Raw genomic sequence first — 22,263 nt, 5'->3', positions numbered from 1 at the left:
TATTAAATTAAGAAAATGTATTTTTTTTAATTATTGCAATAAGAGTACCAAACTGTGTGTAAAAAAAGAGAAGTAATACAATAAATAATAATAATAATAATAATGTCATTAAATTTGAAAATAATTTATTTTTGAAAATTCTATTTAATAAATACAAAAATTAAAACTAATTCACACATCAAATTAATTTTTTCCTTCCAATTTACATTATTGAATTGGATGAATTTAATGATGACAAAACAACATATCAATTAAAAAAAACAACAACAAGGTTTCAACATTTTAAATTCAACAATTCAATATTCTAATGGCACTGATATACTTCCAGGTACATTTCTGTTCAACCTTTACTAAAACATATTTTAAAGAAAGACTAGTGTTACATTTGTAAAATGAATACAAACAAAGTATTCTATAACATATTTAGTTTTATTTTAAAAACAGACGCACTTTGAGAAAATGTTTCACGAAACAAGATCCTACTGTAACTCAAATTGACTGTATAGATATAAGTTCTAATACATCAATATAACCTGACTGTGAATAACACATCAGTCAGTTGTCTCTGAAGCACCTACAGGAGGCGACACCTGTCTTTTCACTTCATTAAAAGAAACCACTAAACCGACCGCTGATGACCTGTTTGGCTCCAGTTTCTCACCTTCAAGACTGTTACTCCGTCTTGTTGCTAACCTTGTCCACAAGGATTTTCCAGGACGCAGAGTTTAGTGGATCTGACTTCTCACTTGCTTTGGTTCTATGGTTCTGTAGTCCTTACCTGGTGGTGGAGGATCTTTCTTTGAAAAAAAGGAATTCTTATCTTATCCTAGATTATAATACTATTGATTGACCATTTATGTTTTTGGCATCTTTTTTCCTAGTGGTATTAATTATGGTATGATCCCATTTCTGCTTGTGCAGCCGTGATCTCTGGCAACAGACCTCGTCGTCCGTCCGTGACAACATGTTTTACATCATCTGTCACTTACTTTGTCTTTGTCTGATGCTTAAAGTCTGCTGACAGCACCTTATTAAATATATATTATATATACAATTGTAAAGGGGAAAAAAACTATTTCCTCTTCAATTTATTTTATTCTTATTTAGATTTCTTTTGGTAAATTTTTACATTTAAAATATTACGTAAGTTACAGGAGAAGGAAATACATTACTTAAAAATTAAAACATTGTTTGTCATGTATCTATTAGGGCTTTGCCATGGCAAAAATCTGGTGATACGATACAGGGGCAACAATATATTGCGATACTGTAGTAACAAGTATATATATGTATATATATTTACAGACCACATGACTCTTGACGAATTCGTAACTGCTTTCATTTGTTTTTGAAACCAAAATATGTCCAAACATCAGCTTTAAAAGCTGAAAACGACTGTATCCTCTCGTCCTTAGTCATCGCCGGGATCTCACGGGATTTCATTGTTTCTTTAGCTGCGGAAAACGTAATGACAGCTGGACATTTAAATGAAACACAAAAGTGAACAGAACGCAGTATTTGCATGTTAATTGTATTGTATTTTAAATGCACTATAACTTAAACCATTGAATAACTATGGTTAACAATTAAATAATATTTGAAAGGGAACAGAAATCGATAGATTCAATGATCGCGATATGTCGCTGTATCAATATTTTCAATGTTAACATGAAACATTTCATCTCCTGGCCTGAGGTTCTGTGTGTTTTTCTCGCCCGCTGACTCGACGCGAGTCGTCGCCGTGATCCACCTTCTACCCCGAGGAGCTTCGGGGGGGAATTCACGATACACCGACTAATCCAGTGCTCATAGATTTCCTGACACTGTTTGCTCATTTTCTTTGGCGGATTAGAATCGTAAAGTTCACGAGAAGATCAATCTGTCAACAAGACCTTCTTCTCTGCTGCTGGTTTGCTCGTGGATATTGAGATGTTTTTTGGATTAATCTGAAGAAAGTGAAACGAGAATTTACATCTACCAATGAGGTTATGTTATTATAAAGATGTGTGGTACTGTTAAATTAATCAGAAAGAAAAATACAAATGTGTACTGAACATTGAGCAACTGATTACATGTTGGTGGTAATCAAAATTACCATCTGGATCCACAAATCTCTTGAAGGATTCAACATTTTCCGCTTTATTCTTTGTCCCCAATGCTGTTGCCACTTGCTGTCACAAAGCTCTTAATAATACATATTTCAAATGATGAAATAGGAATCTAATTGAATGATAAGAAATGTGCACTCACCACTGTGTGAAAAATAATAATAAATAGTTCAACATGTTCTCTGAGGGTCTTTTTAGTCATTAATATAACATTATTATTATTTTTTTTAAATGCTTCGTTTGACATGTGTTGTTCTCTATATATGGAATTTTGTAAGTGCCAAGAGAATATTGTATAGTTTAATTTAACATTTAAACGTTAAAAGTTTTAGTTATTTTACTAAAATGTTTTTTTTTCTTCAAATAAATGAAATAAATAGTTTCCTTTTTGGAAGATTGAATTAAAATCAATTTTAGAGGGAAACAAATGCATATATTGAAAGATTAATTTGTGTCTTTTTTATAATTATCTAAAAAAAAATATATATATAATACATTTTGAAAATGAATGCATTGTATACATAGTGTTTGATATTCTAATTCCTATTGTTTAAAAAAAGAGTAATATTGATTAATTGTTACCCTTTTAAATTCAATATATAAGTCTATGCATCACCAATATATATATATATATATATATATATATATATATATATATAAAAATGAAAAGTTTTATGAATTAATATGTATCTTCAATAAAGATGGTGAACTGAATTCTTCAAAAAATATATATATGTTTTTAAATTCTTAACTCTTTAAATTCAATATATGAATATATAAATATATATAAAACTGCCACCAGACAATACCAAAAGAGCTACTTTATCGAACTATCAGCCAATCATAGTTGCCCTATATACAGTATATATTATATTCATATTTAATAAAGGTTCAACTTAAAAAATACAATAATAATTTATGATTTATATATTTAATTCACTTTAAACCCTGTCGGTTTCTTTCTTTTCTCTGGTTTCCACACATACATCTATAGTTAACGCATCGATGGTGCAGGGATCTGGTTCTCCAGAGAAAGTTTAAGCCCGGCTCAGGTGTCGGCATGAAAGCAGGCTCGTCATTCGCTGTGTGTCGTATCTGCTGGAAGAACATGCTGGGATGATGTGACGGCCTCCTTTGACAGCCAACAGTGCTCTGATAATGGCATGTATTGAGGTCAGCTGGTGCATCCTCCACGTAGAAAAAAAAACTCTCTGCCAGGTCCACAACCGAGCGATGATTCCCTTTGTTAAGATGCCTTTCTTCTCGGGCCGACGCTTTGCTCATCCCTCGTTCTCTCTCTCTCTGTGCTAATTACTGAAATATCTTGCTGGAAAAAAAACAACTTTGTCTTGGATTTCATCCCGGTTCATATCGCAGGGTGTCCCGGTCCGACGTCCAGACGCCGCCGGCCTCTGAATTCTCATGAAGCTGTTAGCCGCCATCGACCGGCAGAGGCAATTAGTGAGCTCAAGACCAGTATTGACGCACGGAAAACGCTTGAGAAATCACTCGATGTTGTGGTTTTCGAAAAGACAACAAGTGGGAAAACGGGAGATAGTTTGGATGACTCCGAACGACTGAAGCACCTACTGGAGGCGACACCTGTCTTTTCACTCAATTTGAAGAAACCACTAAACCGACTGTTGAAGACCTGTTTGGCTGCAGTTCTTGACCTACGGCACTTTTACACGGCCTTGTTGCTGACCCTGTCCACAAGGATTGTCCAGGATAGAGAGTTTAGTGGTTCTGATTTCTCACCTGCTTGGGTCGCACATAATTTCCACTCTTTTTTTAAAAATAGAGCGGTATGAAGGTAGGTATTCTTCATTTACTTTCTTTTTTCACCTAATGTTCCTATGACATTCTAAGACAACATAGTCACATTGTATGTAACAAGTACTATTATTTAAAAACCCTGTTTAAGGAATAGAGACGAGGTATTCCCACTAAATGCACAATTTGAACGCCCCGCCACTGAAAAATCTACTCACCGCAAAGAAGCCCGAAATGACGTAACGAAGAGTCATCATTTTATATCGATATCGCGATATTGGCTCGTACGATATGCGTATCATGTGCGAAAATTTATAATTATTTATTGTATTAATCAAGCATTTCTTAAATGCGACCTTTGACCAATCGGGCACAACCTTAAATACGCACTACGACTGATCAGGCGCGACCTTAAAATGCGCGTTGTCCCTAGAGGCCGCTTCTATGTTGGCCAGTACCAGCGCACTCTCAGCCTCAGCGGAGGGAAATGCCAATAAAAGCAACTTATACCAAGAAGTACCTCAAGGAGTTGGAATTATTTTGGTTTCAATACAGAAGGCGAATCCCAAAAACATGTTCTCTGTGAAGGGCGACGCTACAAAACTACACGGCCACCTTAGGAACCACCACAAGGACCTTTACGCATCATATATCAGTCAACAACTGCACAGAAGACTCTGGTAAAGATGGGAAAGCGCTAACCGCCGTTACGCTTTATATCGCAAAATGCACTCTTTCAGACAATAGTATGTAACGATGGCTTTTTGAAACTTTGCAAGGTACAAAACCTGAACATTTTTTTTGCCTTTTTTCAAGCTTTTTCAATCTGCGAGCAAAGTGTTTTCAGCAAATTCGTTGAACACGATCGGGACCAAATGGGACGCTGTGTTACCTTTTTGAAGAAGGATTGTTTCGACCCATCAACAAAGTTGCAGGAAGACTTTGGGCTTCAGGTAAGCTACAAGAAGGTTCCGTTGCCCAGGAGCCGTTCCAACCATCTTTCCCCAAAAGTTGTTGTGTTGCGTGGGTTTACTCCGGGCACTCCGGTTTCCTCCCACAGTCCAAAAACATACAGAGGTTGATAGAACTTGGGGATATTGTCCATAGTGACGTCCTGTCCAGGGTGTCCCCTGCCTCTCGCCCAATGATACTGGGATAGACTCCAGTCTCCCCGCAACCCCCACAAGGGATAAAGCGGTAGAAAATGAATGAATGAATGAATGAATGAACATTACAAAAGGTTCAAGTGGAAAACAGGATGAAGGGCATGTCAAGTTTTTCATTATTTTATCAACTTTTGAACGTTTTGGGAATTGAGTATTTAAGACATCAGGGGTGTAAGAAAATATCGATACTACGATAAATCGCAATAATTTTAGTCCTGATACTGTAACGATATTCAACAGCACTGTAGCAATATTTAAAATGACATTTTATTTTAATTCAAAGATAGTTTATGGTTCATATTTCAATAGTGTGTGTATAAAAGACAATTTTTCATTTTACAATTAACACTCAAATATTCACGAGTTTATTCATTTCCTCATTTCCTCCGAGCCAAAGTAACAAGAAAACCAGCAAAATGGCAGCAATGACTGAAAAGAAAGGATTCAACAGCTTCAGCATATTTTAAAGCTGATGTTTGGACTCATTTTGACTTTAAAACAAAGATTAAAGTCACTGACAGATTGTCATCATGCATTGTTAATATAAGTTTAGTATAGTATCGCAATATATCGTATCACACATGTATTGGATACGTATCGCCATATTCTTGCCAATAAACAGCGCTAGAAAATACACAATTTAAACACATATAAAATGACCAAATACAAGGAAGATTATTTTACCCTAAGAAGACGGATTTCTTTTTTTTAAATACATTAAAAAAAAATTAATGTTTGATTAGATAATAAAGAATAATAACTTTCGTCCAAGAGGATATTTTTTATACTAGTTTTCTTTTTTTAATGTCAATATTTATTTTATTAAACCAACTGTTTTTTTTATTGAACTATAAAGTAATGAATCTAGTTTTATAGAGAGGACGTCAATTTTACAAGTTTTCTTTGTATTGAAAGTATTTTTTTCGATTGAAGCAACTTTTTTGTGGATAAAATGTCCTCCCTATAAAAACACCCTCAAAAGATGACTTCAAACTAAAAAAAAAGAACAAAGTTTAAATTAAAAAGAAAGGTTTAAATGTAGTCTCAAATATATTTAAACATCAAAATATTTTCTTTTTTCGATTGAAGAAAACATTTCTTTGACTAATAACGACACAAATCTACCGTCTCAGTAAGAACGCCTGAAACAAACGACACAATGTTCAAACGATGACTCTCTCGGACTGAATTCGTGACCTGGACTCATTCCTTCATGTGCACCTGTGATCCCTGGCAACCGACCTCGTCGTCTGTCCCGGACGATCTGCCCGTCACGAGCCATTATGTCCCGGTCTAATTCTTCTTCTGCCTGTGTTCTCATCTCAATGTTTTTTTATCTTCCTCCAGTGCTGCTGAAATATTCAAGCATGAATCCAACACTTCGGGTACACCAGCCTCCCTCTCACACATTCTCTGTGTTTTTTCGCGAAGGCTCTGTGGGCAGATGGAAGGCCGAGCGAGACGGTCACACTACCATAGTAACAGCTGAGCTGCAGGCTCTGAGTTCTACCGGACTGGTCTGAAACTGGACAAAATCTCGACTGAGCGGGCCGTCGCCCCCCAATTATCTCGGCGCCTGTACTTGTCGCGGGGAACAGTTCGGCTCCATTACCTCTGGGCTCGCTCCCATCAGGGCGGCGGCTCTTAAATTGGCTCCGTCCTCTCTCCTCCTCTGGAGATTGAAACAGACGTCGCAAGACATTCATCTTGGAAGAAACGGCAGACAAGATGGAGATGAAGTGAAGTGTTGTTGGTGTGTGTCGGGCGGTTCTGCGGGATCCCCAGACCGAGCTCCTAGTCTCGACTCACATATATTAAATGGTGCCGTAATGAACCCTCCGGGGGGCCGCAGCGGTCCAGCAAACGCATGACAGGATGGAACATCATCAGAATTTAAAAAGAGTCGACTGCAGTTGAGATATGAAATCTGTGACAGGCACGACCAGGGGTGGAAATTAAAACCTCAAGCAGATCCACACACTGGCACATTCTTGAGAGGGAGTCCATTAATTAAAACATCAGTGTCATTGAGGCTTTTTATGGCAATTTTAAAATCCTATCATAGTACGTTTTACAGTTATATTAACATAAAAACCAAGTACAGTGAAAATTTCGCACTTATAACTTATAATTACAATATTTTTAACATTTTGTTTTATATAGAATTAACAATAACAAGAAATCCCCCCCCCACCCCCCCAAAAAAAACAAGCTGAAAACAAAGTTTTTGAGGAGCTTTTAAGGCAGAAAAAAACGTAGTACAAAAATAATAATAAATTATAATTGAACTAGAAAAAATACTTTCACTACTTGCTAGGATTTATTTTTGTATTTTAACTCCCAATACATATTGTTTACGTAATAGTCTATTTCAACAGAAACATTTAACACAACTGAATCGTACAAAACTACAATACTTGACAGCCAATCTTTACCGAAGTCTGGTCTGAATTCACCTTCAAAATCTACTTCAGTATTAAAGTGCTTCGCCACTTCTTTTCATCTGCATCTGAAGCTCCCCAAGAGTAGAGTAGCTTCCAACTATTTTTCATTTGGATTTTTTTTTTGTATTTGCTGTGTATTCAGGACAATCCGAGGTCGACTCCAGCTGAACCGGTTTTCATTCCAACTGTTGTTAGCAACGGGCCAGGACGGATCTCTCACCCTCCTCCCATGCAGGGAGCACCAGAGGTGCTATCGATGCTCTTGCATAACATTGTGAATATTGATGAACACAACACTCACATATGGACACAGAAGCCGTCTTCACAACCAAACGTATGGAGCAGCGCCGTGTCAGATTCCTCGCTGGTTTTTCACACTTTATTTTTGTGTTCGGTACATAACGTGCTGTTTACTTCTACAGAAATAGAAAACATTTTCTCACTCTAAAAGTTACAGAACTGTGCAGCAAAATCATTTCCTTCCTTTTCTGCTTTCTTTTGTAAACCACTTTCTGTAAATACTAAAGCTGACTCGGCAGATTTACTGACGTCCAACATTAAAATGTAATTCCTTAGTATAGCGCCTGCTTTAATTGAAAATTAAAAAGAAAGGACTGGGGAAAAAAAATAATATTGGGATTGAAAATAAAATTGGAAAATAACCACAACAAATACTTGTCTAAACAAGAAGGAGCTGTCTGCATTTAATACAAAACTCTGCAGCGAGAATTCTGACCTTCTCTAGTAGGAGAACTCACATTTCCCCGATCCTTAAAAATGCATTGGCTGCCTTTGGCCGTTTCTTTCAGGATCGTTTTTAGAATTCTGGTTCTTACTTTCAGAACTATTCATGCTACGGCTCCTCCTTACATCAGTGATCTGATCCAGCCTTACACCCGAGCCCGGGCTCACATTTACGAAAAAGACACTTAATTGCTAATGGCTTAAAAAAGGCTAGTAAACGTCGAAGGCTTGCAACTTTTATAAGGCTGTAACTTACTTCATAATTGAGCTACTGCACTGTTGGTTTGAAAAAATAATAAGGGAGTATTAAGCGCTCAACCATTTGCGGACTTTTTGGCTTAGTCCAGTCACAGTTCATGGCGTTTTGTTTTCCCTAGAGGAGCTCTGTAGGGCCCCTGTAGCAGTTAGGACCCCTGTAGATGGTAACCAAGGATACATTTTAATTTTATAACTTTATTGACAAAACATTATTGCAAACTAATAGGACACATTAAGAGCTAATAGCTTTATTTGATTCAAACGGTGAATCATTTTTCTCGAGTCAAGAACAATTCAAGGACACTTGGTAAGAGTAAACAACACCCTTTCTGACACTTCATTCACACGTCATATGTTATGACTGAATTCCCTTTTGCTTGTTGCTCATAACAGAGTATTTTTTATCTTCTGTTTCAAAGTCCTTTTTGGGAACCACCTTGTGGGAAATACCTTTGACAAGTTAGCGTCCACCATTTTGACATCTAATGGTGGACGCTAATGGATAGCATTAGTGGAAAGTAAGTAAGTAAGTAAGTCATTTTTATTTATATAACACTTTTCCAGACCAGGGTCACAAAGCGCTTAAACAATCAAAACAATATTCAATAAAGTATATATTTAAAAGGTCAAGATAAAACTGATAATACAACAGGAGTTCCAGAAAATCAAGGAAAAGCCTGAACAAATAAAAACGTCTTAAGATGTCACCAACAAAGTTATTTCCTATTCTAGAAGTTTCATATTTTATGTTCTCTGACGCACATTTTTTCCTTGTATAATCATCAAGAGTGTTATTGATCAGACGACGCAGAAAAAGCAAAGAGTAGTCGAGTTTGAAAAATCTGTAAATTTAAATGCATGATCTATCCAGAAACGCAGAATATCAATCACTTCCCCCTGTGATTGTGTTTTTTTTTACAGTGATGCGATCGTGTTAATCCGTTACCCAACATCCATTTGTCTGTCGGAGGCTGATGTGCTGTGAGATCGATGCTTCTCTCTGACTACTGACCTGGAAAAAGCTGTGAAAGCTCCTCTGGTAACAACAGAGCTTAATTAAGAACTCTTTCCCGTTCGAGTCGGTCAAAGACACTTGGAATCATACAAGAGTTCTCATCAAAGTATGTATATATCAGTATGTTTCCGTCTCCATCACAGAGAGGAAGTGGTAGTGCCGTCTCAATTCTACATTAAATTTTAAGTGATGGATACCAGCATGGTGGGGGTCTCCCTGGCAGAGATGGATGCCATCTGTTTTGCCTTGAGTGGGAAGTATTCGGTGCTGTTTTGGGTCAGAATTTAACTGTAGTGGCAGGATTTCGGGCAGAACTCGTTAAAGTGGGATCTGTGCACTCAACCATAGATTATCTCCAATTAAAGTCAAACCGCAGTAATGCAGGTAGGATTTGGGCTGTTGGACGGGACCACGAACACATCTCTCTCACAGGCTCCCCCTGAGTCCTCGGGTTATCTTCTTCCTCCGACTCTGGCAGGATTAGAAAATTCATGGATTCGAGCTGGTCGGGAGCTGATGGGAGCAGCAGCCCTGGTAGTCTTAACAGCTTCAGTTCAGGGGTCACCGGGCGCCTGCACCAGTCCATCAAGGAGCGTAGTCAGGAAACCTTTAAGAGTAGGCATGTTGAGAGAAGATCCACAAGAGGGCCTCCTGGAGTGGATTGGGGAGGGGACGGCACTCGCACAACAGTTCGCATTTGGTCAGAGGAAAGTGGAGGAAGGCGGGGCTCAGTTGGAACTAAAGCCAGAGCACAGCTGGAGCAGAGGATAGAAGCCAAAGTGAAGTTTTCCCAGTTCCTGGATGAAGTGACGTTCAACGTGCTCGACCCAAAGAGCTTGCAAGCTTTTGGGAGACCGGACGCACCCCTCGGCCTGGCCGGAGAGGAGAAGAACCAGTCGACCCGCCTCTGGAGCTCAAGGCAGGGCAAGTCCATGGCCCAACAGGACTCATTACTGGACCTAGCTCAGAATCAGAAAACCTACCTAGAGACGGACATAGACGCAGTTCGGTGCAATGGCTTACCGGAGAATCTGGAGGTTGGTTGTGAGCTGCTACTGGGAATGGACGAGGGAAATGTGATACCACCTCCTCCGCAGTTCTGCCAGGGCTTTGAGGTGATGAAGTGCTTACCAGAGTTCCATACTGACCTCCCCAGAGGCCCCTACAGATCCATCTCTCTGCCTCGGGGCATCAACATGGTGAGTGATGAAAGTTGACCCTGTGTCCATTGACAGGTCAGGCTGGAGGTGGTAGGTTAACTATAGACTGAGGCATAAAGTTATAGTTTTTCATTCAGTTAGAGGAGAATAAAAATGTTGAAAAAAATCTAATATTGCTAACAATATTTTAAGTATAAATCATAACTGTTGAATCTAAAACCATAAATAATGAACAAGGGTCTTGTTTATAGCCTGTGGGAAATAGTATATATGTATAGTGATTTTGATATATATGGATTCTAATTGGGATTTTATCTTTCCACACATCAGGTTTATCCAATAAATGTCTAATTTTCTGTGTTGTGTAAACAATGGCATTTTAATTGAAAGATATTAACAGTAACATTAGTCTGTTTCGACTTTAGTTTTGAGCCAACCATCTCTCTACATTTAATAACTTGCCCAGTTCTGACAACTACTGTTGGCTTGTTCCCTTCCATCCCACCTACATGGCGCTGGGGGACACCCTGGATAGTTCTCCAGGCAACAACGGGACTCATTAAAACAGGCCGAACTACCGTGAAAGGAAAATGGGGTGCCAAGATGAAAACATAACTTTATATTGCATTAAAGAGAATACAGACATACAAAAAAAAATGTGACGCTTTTTGGTTTTACCCAAATTAAAGTGATTTTCTTGTATGAAAGTCTTATTTCACTTGGGAACTGATGGAGTCAATCCAACAAGCTATCGATCTCCTGTGAAAACCTCAATGTGTTGTCAGTGATTGGAGAGAATGACAAAACAAAGAAAGAGGGATTCATTGTCGAGATGATTTAGGCTGTTCGAGGAGGGAAGACATTCTGTGTCTCAAATCGCATACTTCCCTTAGTGCACTGGTGGTTAGTATGCATCAGGATAGTGTACATACTAACTAGTACGCAAATTCTCCACAGATAGTATGTCTCAAATCAAACACTGCTGCTACACACTAACCGAGAATGACGCGACAGTTTCTTCTTCTACTACTTTTTAACGATGATTGCAACCAGCTGTAGGAACACTATCGTCGACACCTACTGGCAAGAAAAACGAAATATTCGGGAAATATTTACACCGGTATCAGCACCGAAGACGTGTCATCCTCCTACTGCTGGCTGAAAATGCACCTGTAAGTATATATAAGTATTTATAAATAACTTCCGTTTACAACGGCAAGGTCATTAAGATGGCGGCTGTTTATGGTAGAAAGTGTCCATCGATCCATACTCAGTTTTGTGGGCGTTTAAGTACGCCAATTTAGTGTGCATGGCGCACTACATTTCACATACTAAGAATTGAGACACACTTATGCACTAAGTTCAAGAAGGCAAGTATGCGATTTGAGACACAGCTACAGTCTTTTCTTTCCAATTGAAGGGTTGAAATATTGATAAATCAAGAATACTCTGGAATAGCCTTTGACATAAAACTGTTGGATCAAACCATTAAATGAAATATGTTAAACCCATCAAGTGGGTATGGCAGCATTTCTAAAACCATACATATCGGCGCTTGTGTACTTGTGCACATACATCGGTGATATAATAGACTGGCAATCAATTGACCTTTAGCCATGCTAAGGGTTATTGGTTCGTGAGCTAACGTTGATGTATATTCTGTCTCCCGAGCACTGTAAAATATTGAGTGTATTGATCTGCTGAGCGTTGTTCCATTTATCGCCCAAAAAAAATAAGTTAGTTTCAAATGAAACCATTCAAACAAATCAGTCCACTGTCTGCTGCGGCTGCTTATTTTGGGAAGTCAGTTCTGGAACTTGACTCCCACGTAAGAAGCTTAACGGCGACAACATAATGAGAGGAAAATGGACGACCAGTGTTTTTGCATTCTCTCCATCACTTCCCACATTATTTCCATCAGAATTCTCCAGGCGAGACCCTGTTGGGAAGGTGGACTAGTTGCCCCCCCCAGCCCTCCCTCCACCAGCTCCCACACTGAAACAATCTAGAGTGAACAATGTGGTCATTTACAGACACAGCCCACTTTCATTGTGCATCATTCATCATGTTGAGGAGCTTTAACTGCACGTGTGTCAGGAAATCTGCTGGATACGCATGTTGGAGTTAACTGCAGGTGGATTCTCTCCTCTGCAGTCTTCAGCAAGTATTATTAAAACATAATATAAGATGATATTTTTAGGAAAATCTGCTAATAGTTTATTGTGGATAATTTTCTTTTTCTGTAATTTGAGTTTAACTGTTTATAGTTTTTTTGTCTGTTTATGATGCCTAGATATCCCATACTTTTGTTTCATCAATATTTTTTGTTTCTCAAAGTATCAAACTATTATACTAAAGAACTTTTTCCCCCAAACAAGGTTTAAAAAATTGTATTATTTATTTTCTATTAATATTTTATTTTTAAGCTTTAATATTGTGTAATATGTGGCGGACCTATTAATGAAAATAAATGTTGCCCAAATGTTGAAAATGTTGTTTTCTCAAAAAAAGTTGTAAATTCAACATATATTTTACTAGCAAAACTTGTAATAATGGCTAAAAATCAATGTCTCTGAAATTGACTTTATTTTTTAAATGGAGGTTGGGGGAGTTCCTTTCTTCTAACACATTTTTGTTTTAAGCAGTACCCAGATCAGTATTTCTCTCACCATCAGACTTTTGTATTATTTTCTTCCAAATTGGAAGGTTTTTTTAAGAAAGCTTCTATTTTTTTAAGAATTGGGTACAATTTTAATATAGTGTATTACTGTATAATTATTTTTAAAGCAAACAAATGTACTTTTTCCAACTTCTGTACAGATGATCAATTATATAGTTATAAATATTGTCGTCAACTGGTTTCGTTTTCTTTTTAATTTATTAATACATTTAAAATTTTCTTGAATCAATCAATCATTCAACTTTATTTATAAAGCACTTTAAAAACAACAGTCGATACAAAGTGCTGTACAATGACATATAAGTGCTAAGAAAGCACAGTTAAAACACAAGATAAAAAAAACATAAATAAAACAAGTAAAAAGCACTAAAAACATCTCAGAGTCTCATGCTTTGGTTAAAAGACAGAGAATAAAAGTGTGTTTTAAGACAAGATTAAAAAATAAAATGAATATTCTCTGACTTGTTTTCTTGTTATACAGTTCTATGGTTCTTCAACCTTCAATGATGGTTGAGTACCTTTTTTTCCTGACATTCAACACAATACTAAATAAAAATCCTTTAACCATATGAATCATTTTTTAAAAGGCTAAAACACATTAGCTATAGAACATACAGTTCAATGTTGTGTTATTACATCGAAACCCAATTCGACTCACTGTTGACTGTTGTGTACTTTGTTATGATGCAACGATGAGATTGTACTTTTTCTTAAGGAAAACAATTTATACACAGAATTGTGTAATTGATGATTGGAAAAAAATACAACGTGCTAATTATTAGCATGAGTGAATATGAAAACAAATAGGAATTAGAGAAGACGTCGAGCGTATTACGTTTCTAGATAATTATGATATCGCTGATGAGAAGTACAGATTGTTGTTTCCTTCAGAGAGCACACTTGACAGGTGAGAGGAACCAGCGCTGCGTCTCTATTTTATAATAAAGGAGAAGATCACATTGCCTTAATTTATTGTCTGATTAAAATTCTGCTTTAGCCGTCACCTTAGCAACTGCCAGGGAAAGAGGTGGGCGGTGTGGGGGCTGCGAGGCCTGTGAGTCTGTTCGTGTTTCTCTCGGCGTCGTAATAAGTGTTTGGCTGTAAAGTTTTCATCTCCTCGCGCCTCGTGTCCTCGTATCCTGTCGTATTGTTTGAATCCATCTCATTTTTTCCTCCTTCCCGCTGACCCTGCAGATCAGATCTATTCGTGGCGATCGCCTTCTTTAATAGCACGTGCACCATCACAGGGGTAATTACACTGTAATTACTCTGAAACAATTTTCAGAATTCGGGGCTGTTGTTCTGTTGTTAATGGGAGTTTGGGGTGAAATGTTGGAGGGTTTGATATCAGCCTCTTCTGAAGAGGCCTATCGAGGATTACTTTGGTTGAAGAAATTACACTGGTCCCTTGTAGGGTTTATCTTCCCGAAAACTCCCCGCATTAATCAAAACCCGAAGTAGTGATTTGTTTAAACCTTCCCTATTGAAATGTTGGGATTTATAATCCCTCCTGGTCCTCTTTACCAAACTGCCTTTGACATTTTACACACATTCTCACACAGTTCTGCTCTCAAAAAAACTTTACAATTTTAATAAAGTCAAATTATTAATATTAACGACGAGTACATCGACAATGGGCGACACTTTTTGGATCTCACAACTCACCATTGCATGTAAGACGCCTCTCCACAACCCTCTCAGTATCTCCCATAATGCTTTGCCGCCCAGCCAACCAATCGCAGCTGTTGATCACTTTTAACATGGCAACAAAGACATAGAGTTATTCTTCATAGACATGTATACATGTGCTGTGTCTCAAATCGCATACTAGCGAACTCAAAGTTAGTATTTTTAGTCCGTAAGTGCGTCTCAATTCTTAGTATGCGAAATCTAAATTGGTGTGCTAAAACGCCCACAAAACTGAGTATGGTTCAACCCAAAACAGCCGCCATCTTAATGACGTTTTAAACGGAAGTTACGTCATATATACTGTATATATATATATATATTCATATACTTACAGGTGCATTTTCCGCAGCAGTAGAAGGATGACACGTCTTCGGGGCTGATACCAGCTTAAATATCTCGCGAATATTTCGATTCTCATATATTTCTTTATTTCTTTTTCCAAACTTGCATAACGTGCTGCCAGCAGGTGTCGATAGCGTTCCAACAGCTCGTTGCAACATCGTTAAATAGAAGTAGAAGAAGAAGCTGTCACATCATTTCCTGTTAGTGTGTAGCAGCAGTGTTTGATTTGAGACGTACTATCTGTGGAGAATTTGCATACTAGTAAGTATGTACACTATCCTGATGCATACTAACTTCTAGTATACCAAGAGAAGTATGCGATTGAGACACAGCAATAGTCTCTGCATCGACTGTAGACGGATGTGTATAAAGCACCGCCATCTTGGTACAGTGTTATCAGGGAAAGGATACTTGTCAATCTTAAACTACAATTATTCACTGAATTCTGGACCAATTTTCAAACGGTTTGGTCCGTATTTGTTTAATCTATCAAATTCATCATATTCAAAATGTTTTTTTGTTTTTTTTAGATTTTATTGTAAAATATTCCTTCTAATAATGTCTGTCTATGACAAACCCTGTGAAAAAAGCTTGACAAATGAGCAATTTATCATCACTTTTGTAGTGTAAACACATCATTCCGCTATAGACATAATGCACTGAAGGAGCGAGTGGGACTATACCAAGTTGGCCGCCATGTATACACACCGCTCTAGTGGGCGGCAACAGTCGATGCAGCATCTATGTATATAGATGTCTATGTTATACTTGAGTATTGTAGCAACCAATCAGTCGTCACTAACCTTAGCAGTGTGTAGAAAAGCATCATGGGATCTCACCGTCAAAGTTCTATGGTTGTGTTGAAGTTTACCTGCTGTTCAAATAAATCACCTGTTTGTAATCATTGAATCACCTTCTCCTGATTGATGCTACAATCATAGTAAATATGTAGTACTGAGCACGATAAAAGAAAAACTTTACACCACAGAAGGTGAACTGCAATATGGCGAGAAAAGAAGAGCTTGTTTTTTTTTAGTTTTAAACAAAATGACACAAAAATTTGCAAATGGACTTGTTTCTATCAAACAAAGTGCCCGAAGAATCTTCAATAAATGGATGAAGACGGTACAGAAGGTGCACCTTAAAATCTCTTTGAAGGGTTTCATGAAACTTAGGAAATTCAACGTGACGCCATTTCCTCACAGAGGACCCTACTTCATTACCCGCCAACCCACTTGCCACAGAGTGTGAACTGTAGTCCATGTTGGTTAGAGGTACTACTCGACCGACGCTGGTCAGGAGCACTTCATGTTTAGCCTTTGGAAGAACAAATAATTCATCTCCAAGATGGCTGTAATTGGACGACGATGTAGACGGCCAGCAGGTGAACAAAGTCATTGTAATCGATGAGAGTTTAGAATGTTGTCTCTCCAGGATTTGGATAGTGACAGAAAATAAAATGCCTCCACAATACCAGCTAAAAAGAATGAAGGGTGAAAAGACATTTTGGTATCATTCAGTCGACACAGGACAACCCAATTTAATCAGTAAAACATCCGGTAATGTGTGTTATTCCTTCAAACAGGAAATGGGTCAACTAGAACTCACGTGCGCATTCATACATTTGTGCCTCTGGAACTCCTCCTTAAGCTAAAGTATTAAACAAAAGAAAAAAAATGAAAAGGGGCTTCATGTAGTTTTTTTAACGTGTATAAAAAACTATTTTTTCCGCTGCTGAGTGTCGACATAACTTTCTGTGTCATGTGCCAAATTACCTTGGGCAAAATATCACACCCTGCTTGTCCATGTGGTCTCAAGTCCAGGTATCTCTTCTTCATGGTTTCTTTTTTAAAACATTATTCATTTAAATATGTTTATAAGCAATATTTTTTTTAGATAATTCACACACATTTGTGCCTCTGGAACTCCTCCGTGAGTTCAAGCATTAAAACAAATAAAAACATTAAAAGGGGCTTCATGTAGTTTTTCCACGTGTATAAAAAACTATTTTTTCCGCTGCTGAGTGTCGACATAACTTTCTGTGTCATGTGCCAAATTACCTCGGGCAAAATATCACACCCTGCTTGTCCATGCGGTCTCAAGTCCAGGTTGAGTTTATTTATCTCTTCTTCATGATTTCCTTTTTGAAACATTATTAATTTAAATAAGGTTTATAAGCAATATTTTTTTTTTGATAATTCACACACATTTGTGCCTCTGGAACTCCTTTGTGAGTTCAAGCATTAAAAAAAAATAAAAACATTAAAAGTTGCTTCATGTAGTTTTTAACGAGTATATAACACATTTTTTTCCGCTGCTGAGTGTCGACATAACTTTCTTTGTCATGTGCCAAATTACCTCGGGCAAAATATCGCACCCTGTTTGTCCATGCGGTCTCAAGTCCAGGTCGAGTTTATTTATCTCTTCTTCATGGTTTCCTTTTTAAACTATTTTTTTCCACCTTTCTTAAAAATAATTGAGCTCAAGTTACTAGTAATATTCTTCCAGATAAACGCTGTTCGGTACTGATTTGAAGTAGGATGGGGTCGCCTCCTAGTGTTGCATAATTCAGCAGCTTCTGGAAGGGGGGTAAGAAGAATTTCTGTCCAACAAACTTGTGAGATTCAACAGACTGAACCACCTGTTTCCTCAACTCGAGAGAGAGGTAGTGGAGGGTTTTCGCTCGGTATCTGCAGTCTGGCTGCAATAGAGGTTCCCCTCCCCGCCCGCTACCCCTCGCCTCTCCTCCTTTTTCTCACTCTAGCTTTCACACTCTTAGTTAGGAAATCATTGTTGTCCTCTGGTGAGGGTGATGCATGTTGTTTTGGTGTGAGTGGAAAGGGAAGAGGGGGAAACGAGGGAGAGGGGATGGGTCGGGTTTTTGTGCTTCAAGGTGTCTTTCTCTGCTCTGCTGCAGTGGTGCTTCAAGACAGTTTGACGAGTCTCTAACGTGCTGTCTTTTAGGTTCCCGGCGAAGAAATGAACGGCGTTGACACCATCAGGTAAGCCCCCTTTCCTCGTCCTCCTCCTCTCCTCTCTCTCTCTCTCTCTCTCTGCATCTTTTTTTCCCAACACCCACGCCTTCTCTCGTCTTCTTCCTTTAAGCTGCTTCCCTCCCACTCTTCCTCTCAGTCAAAACCTCTCTGCTGCCGGAGCTCTACATGCAGTGTGTGGAGGGGGTGGGTTTTCCTTTTCGAGCTTCCCGGGGAAGATCCGGGTGAGATAGTATAGCATAAAAAAAAGAAGGGGGTTTTTCTGCGACGGTGTCGGAAGGCTGAGGCAGCAGGATCTGGCATCTCTGATTCCAGCATGAAGCTGCTGCGAGCGAGCGGAAGGTACCACTTCTTCTTATCTTCTGTGAACCAGTGATAGTTTTCAAGGAGGGTAAAGCCGCTTGAATCTCTCCACTTTGATTTGTCACCGCAGTGTTTTTTTCGGCTTTTTTTGCCACGTAGGGTGAAATTGTTTTTTAATCTTCATAATGTTTTTGTTTTTTTCCCTCCGGACGATCACCTGTCGGAATGTTACCTTTATCGCACGACTCGGAAACAAACGATAGAATAATAGAAGAGATCCGGATGTAAATTGTGAGATTGTGTTGTAGTTTTTGCTATTATTGCTCAAAATTAACGTCTAAAATCATTGATTCATGATGCAATTAGCTTCATGAACATGAACACTGATGTGATTTGATCAATCAATACTAGACCGAAAAAAACATGACCGAAAAAAGCGCTCACCTGTGCAATAAAAAGGAAACAGTCCTATTTGTTTCCGAGGTGTTAGGATCAACAGGGGCGACCCAGGATTGGTTTCAGCTGTGGTGGGAGGCAGCAGAAGGTTGAGCCCCCCGGGGCAGTGTCACGGGCAGCAGATGGGGGAGAGATGACCAGGTGTTTTCTGCCAGGAGATCCTGCAGTAGTACACCGGAGTGACACCTTCTTATCGCCATTAAATTCCCTTCTGCAGCCAGGGATCGATTGCATGTCCGATAACCCCTTATTATTGCCACTGTTTTCATGCAAATGTTATCTCGGATTTTGGCCGGAAAGCCTCCTCAGAATCCCCGAAAAACTCAACTTGGTTTCAGATGAAACTAAATCTTAGAGACACTAAAATTGCCTGTTTTTTTATTTCCCCACACTTTGCAACCTGCCTGGTTCCCCTCACCCACTAAGACAGTTTAAGTGCATGGTTTCTCCAGTATAAGAGAACACTTAACTAGTGACCAGTCAACTAGTTAGTCAAGTTAGTTCGTCTTCGACCTGACTTGTTAAGGCCTTTGATGAAACAATTATATTCTGAAGTCAATTGCCAGCCAGCACATGGTGTTTTATTTTGACTAACTCTCTATCTTAATAAGGGTGCACGGTGTCACAGTGGATATGAAGACCCCCCTCAGAAGGTTGCAGGTTCACTTCTAGGTTCAGGAGTGTGGGATGTTCTCAGTGTGTTTGCGTGGGTTTCCACCCACAGCCCAATAATATACTGATGTTTCTTGGGCACTTGGGGGAATTTTCTGTAAATAAGAGTGTGTTTTTTTAAATGGTCGTATGTTGAATGACACCGTTAACAGACTAGCGACCTGTTAACGGTCTCACACTCACGCCGCATGAAGTTGGGATGGGCTCCAGCCCCCCACCCACCCTCATAATGGCAGAAAATCATATCTAGTTTGACAACGTTTCTGAGGGTCAAAAAAAGAATCTCTGGGTTTTGAAAGTAGGATCAGAGTCTGGTCCACCTCACAGGCGGATCATGATGGGATCACGATCATTAACTTGACTATTGTTGGTAATACTTTCTGTAGAATCATCATATCTTGAGTAAACCGTGCAGCGCACCAAATTATCGTTAAAATACGACCATTATTGCTCACCTGGAAATATCAAACTTCTAGTCACCAACACAAGACTGTATCTATGTACCTCACAAGGTCCACCATGGACTGGGAAACGTCATAAACCGAGTGGATGAAGACAGTCAAAAATAATAGCGGCTTGTTTAAAACCTCAGTTTAGTGCAGAAGCGCTGAACTGCTTATCACTTGTGGGGAGCTTGTGCGTGATCAAAGTGCTCTCGTATCACGAAAAGACATTTTTGGCTGCATGTGTTAAAGAGCGTCTCTTGTAGATGACAAAAAAAAGTTACTTTGTCCTCACTCTGAACTCCGCTGAATATTTCCCTTAACTCTTGAATGGCTGATTCACATTTTTCACAGATTTTTTATTTGAGTATTGACCTTAAAATATACCCAAGAAGTTTATTGTTTTTTTTAGCAATCAATCAAGAATGAAAACACTTAAACAGATTATTTTATTCATTAAAATATGTAGTTTTATTTAATTTCAACATTTCTAAGAGTAGCTATAATTCCATACTAGATGTAATTTAATTGCCTCCCTATTTGACTCACTATTTTCTATATAATTTATTAATCTTATACAATAAATAATACAAATATGTCCATATTTTGATACATTTTAATTACTTTTTTTTTATTTTTCATAAAAAACAAAAGTGATATCTGGATAAATGTATTTATTATCATTCCTATTTCAAGTTCAACATATTTTAACTTTGGTATTTTATATCTCAATTTTTCTTAATATTATTAAGAAACTTAATTATTTTTTCAGTCAAAGTGCGTTTTTTCTCTACTTTTGTATGTTTGTGTTTATTTATTTGTTTTTTAATGTATCTTTTTTCTAATGATTTTCAATGAAAAATAATGGTTTTATTTTTTTGATGTCACATGACCTATCATGGCGCCGGAATGACGTGGATTTTTTCCGGGGCCATTTAACGAGCCGTTCAAGTCAAACGAGGGTAATTAATGAGACGAGGAGTTTCTTCAGGACGGAACATCAATTCTCCTCACCTCCGAGTCAAAGCTTAAATTTAATTACGCCGGCTCTTGCCAGGATGAGAGGGTCCGTCCCGCACGCTTGATCTCCGGCCAATGACGGCACTCCAAAGCTTCTGAGGGAGAAACACGAGCTTGACCTCACCTTTTGCATCGGCCCTCCTCTCCCGCCCATCCCTGATGCAATCTTCAGAAACCTCTCGCCTCCCTCCATCCCCCTCTCTCTCTCTTTGGTGGTCTTGCGTGGCTGTCTTTCCTCGGGCCCCCGTGGCTGGAGCTGCTGATGTAAATGCTCCACAGCGACACTGTAGATGCAGAACTTTAATGCGATGAAAGATTTTTTTCTCATTAGGACATTTTTTTAAGATTGGGAAACGGCCCCTTGCAACAATGGCGCTGGCGTGATGAAATTAATTGAAAGCCGCGTGATCTTCCCAAAAAAAAAAAAAAAGAGTCCGATGCAGAACTCCGGTCCGTTCGTGGTCATCCTCATCTTCCTCCTGAATTCTACCTTTTTTCGAGCCTTCAAAATAAACAACATTTTACACATTTGCACCAATTTTTTTTGCGCTAAAATGGTGCGTCTGATATCATACTTAAGTATTCCGACCTTTTTTTCCATTTTCGGAAACGTCGATTTTTGGCCATTTTTTAAAGTTTGAGTGATTAAAATCGGTCGAATTATTCCTTTTTCTCGAGCCTTCAAAAAACAACATTTTACACATTTGGGCAAAACATGTTTGCGCTCACATGGTGCGTCTGATATCATACTTAAGTATTCCGACCTTTTTTCCATTTTCGGACACGTCGATTTTTGCCGATTTTTTAAAGTTTGAGTGATTCAAATCGGTCGAATTATACCTTTTTTTTTCGAGCCTTCAAAAAACAACATTTTACACATTTTCGTAACAATTTTTTGCGCTCACATGGTGCGTCTGATATCATACTTAAGTATTCCGACCTTTTTCCCATTTTCGGACACGTCGATTTTTGGCCATTTTGAATCACACGGTCCGTC

The 22,263-nt window shown here is 38.4% G+C and overlaps 1 protein-coding gene across 3 annotated transcripts in view; it reads left to right on the top strand.

Annotated features, from left to right (window-relative positions):
• Positions 1–10,440: 10,440 nt before the first annotated feature.
• LOC148067296 (brain-enriched guanylate kinase-associated protein) overlaps positions 10,441–22,263 on the top strand; it is a 37,411-nt gene continuing 25,588 nt past the window's right edge. The window contains exons 1-2 of one of the 3 annotated variants that reach the window (XM_087805808.1): positions 10,441–10,707; positions 18,344–18,381. In XM_087805808.1, the coding sequence (XP_087661934.1) occupies positions 10,441–10,707; positions 18,344–18,381 (305 nt within the window). Of the gene's footprint in view, positions 10,708–18,309; positions 18,382–18,539; positions 18,715–22,263 lie in introns of those variants that run through there. The other 2 variants (XM_087805810.1, XM_087805809.1) reach the window with 2 other exon arrangements.

Source organism: Callionymus lyra, chromosome 13 (assembly GCF_982586985.1).
Source record: "Callionymus lyra chromosome 13, fCalLyr1.hap1.1, whole genome shotgun sequence".
NCBI lineage: Eukaryota > Metazoa > Chordata > Actinopteri > Syngnathiformes > Callionymidae > Callionymus > Callionymus lyra.
This window is presented reverse-complemented; position numbering and strand designations above follow the sequence as displayed.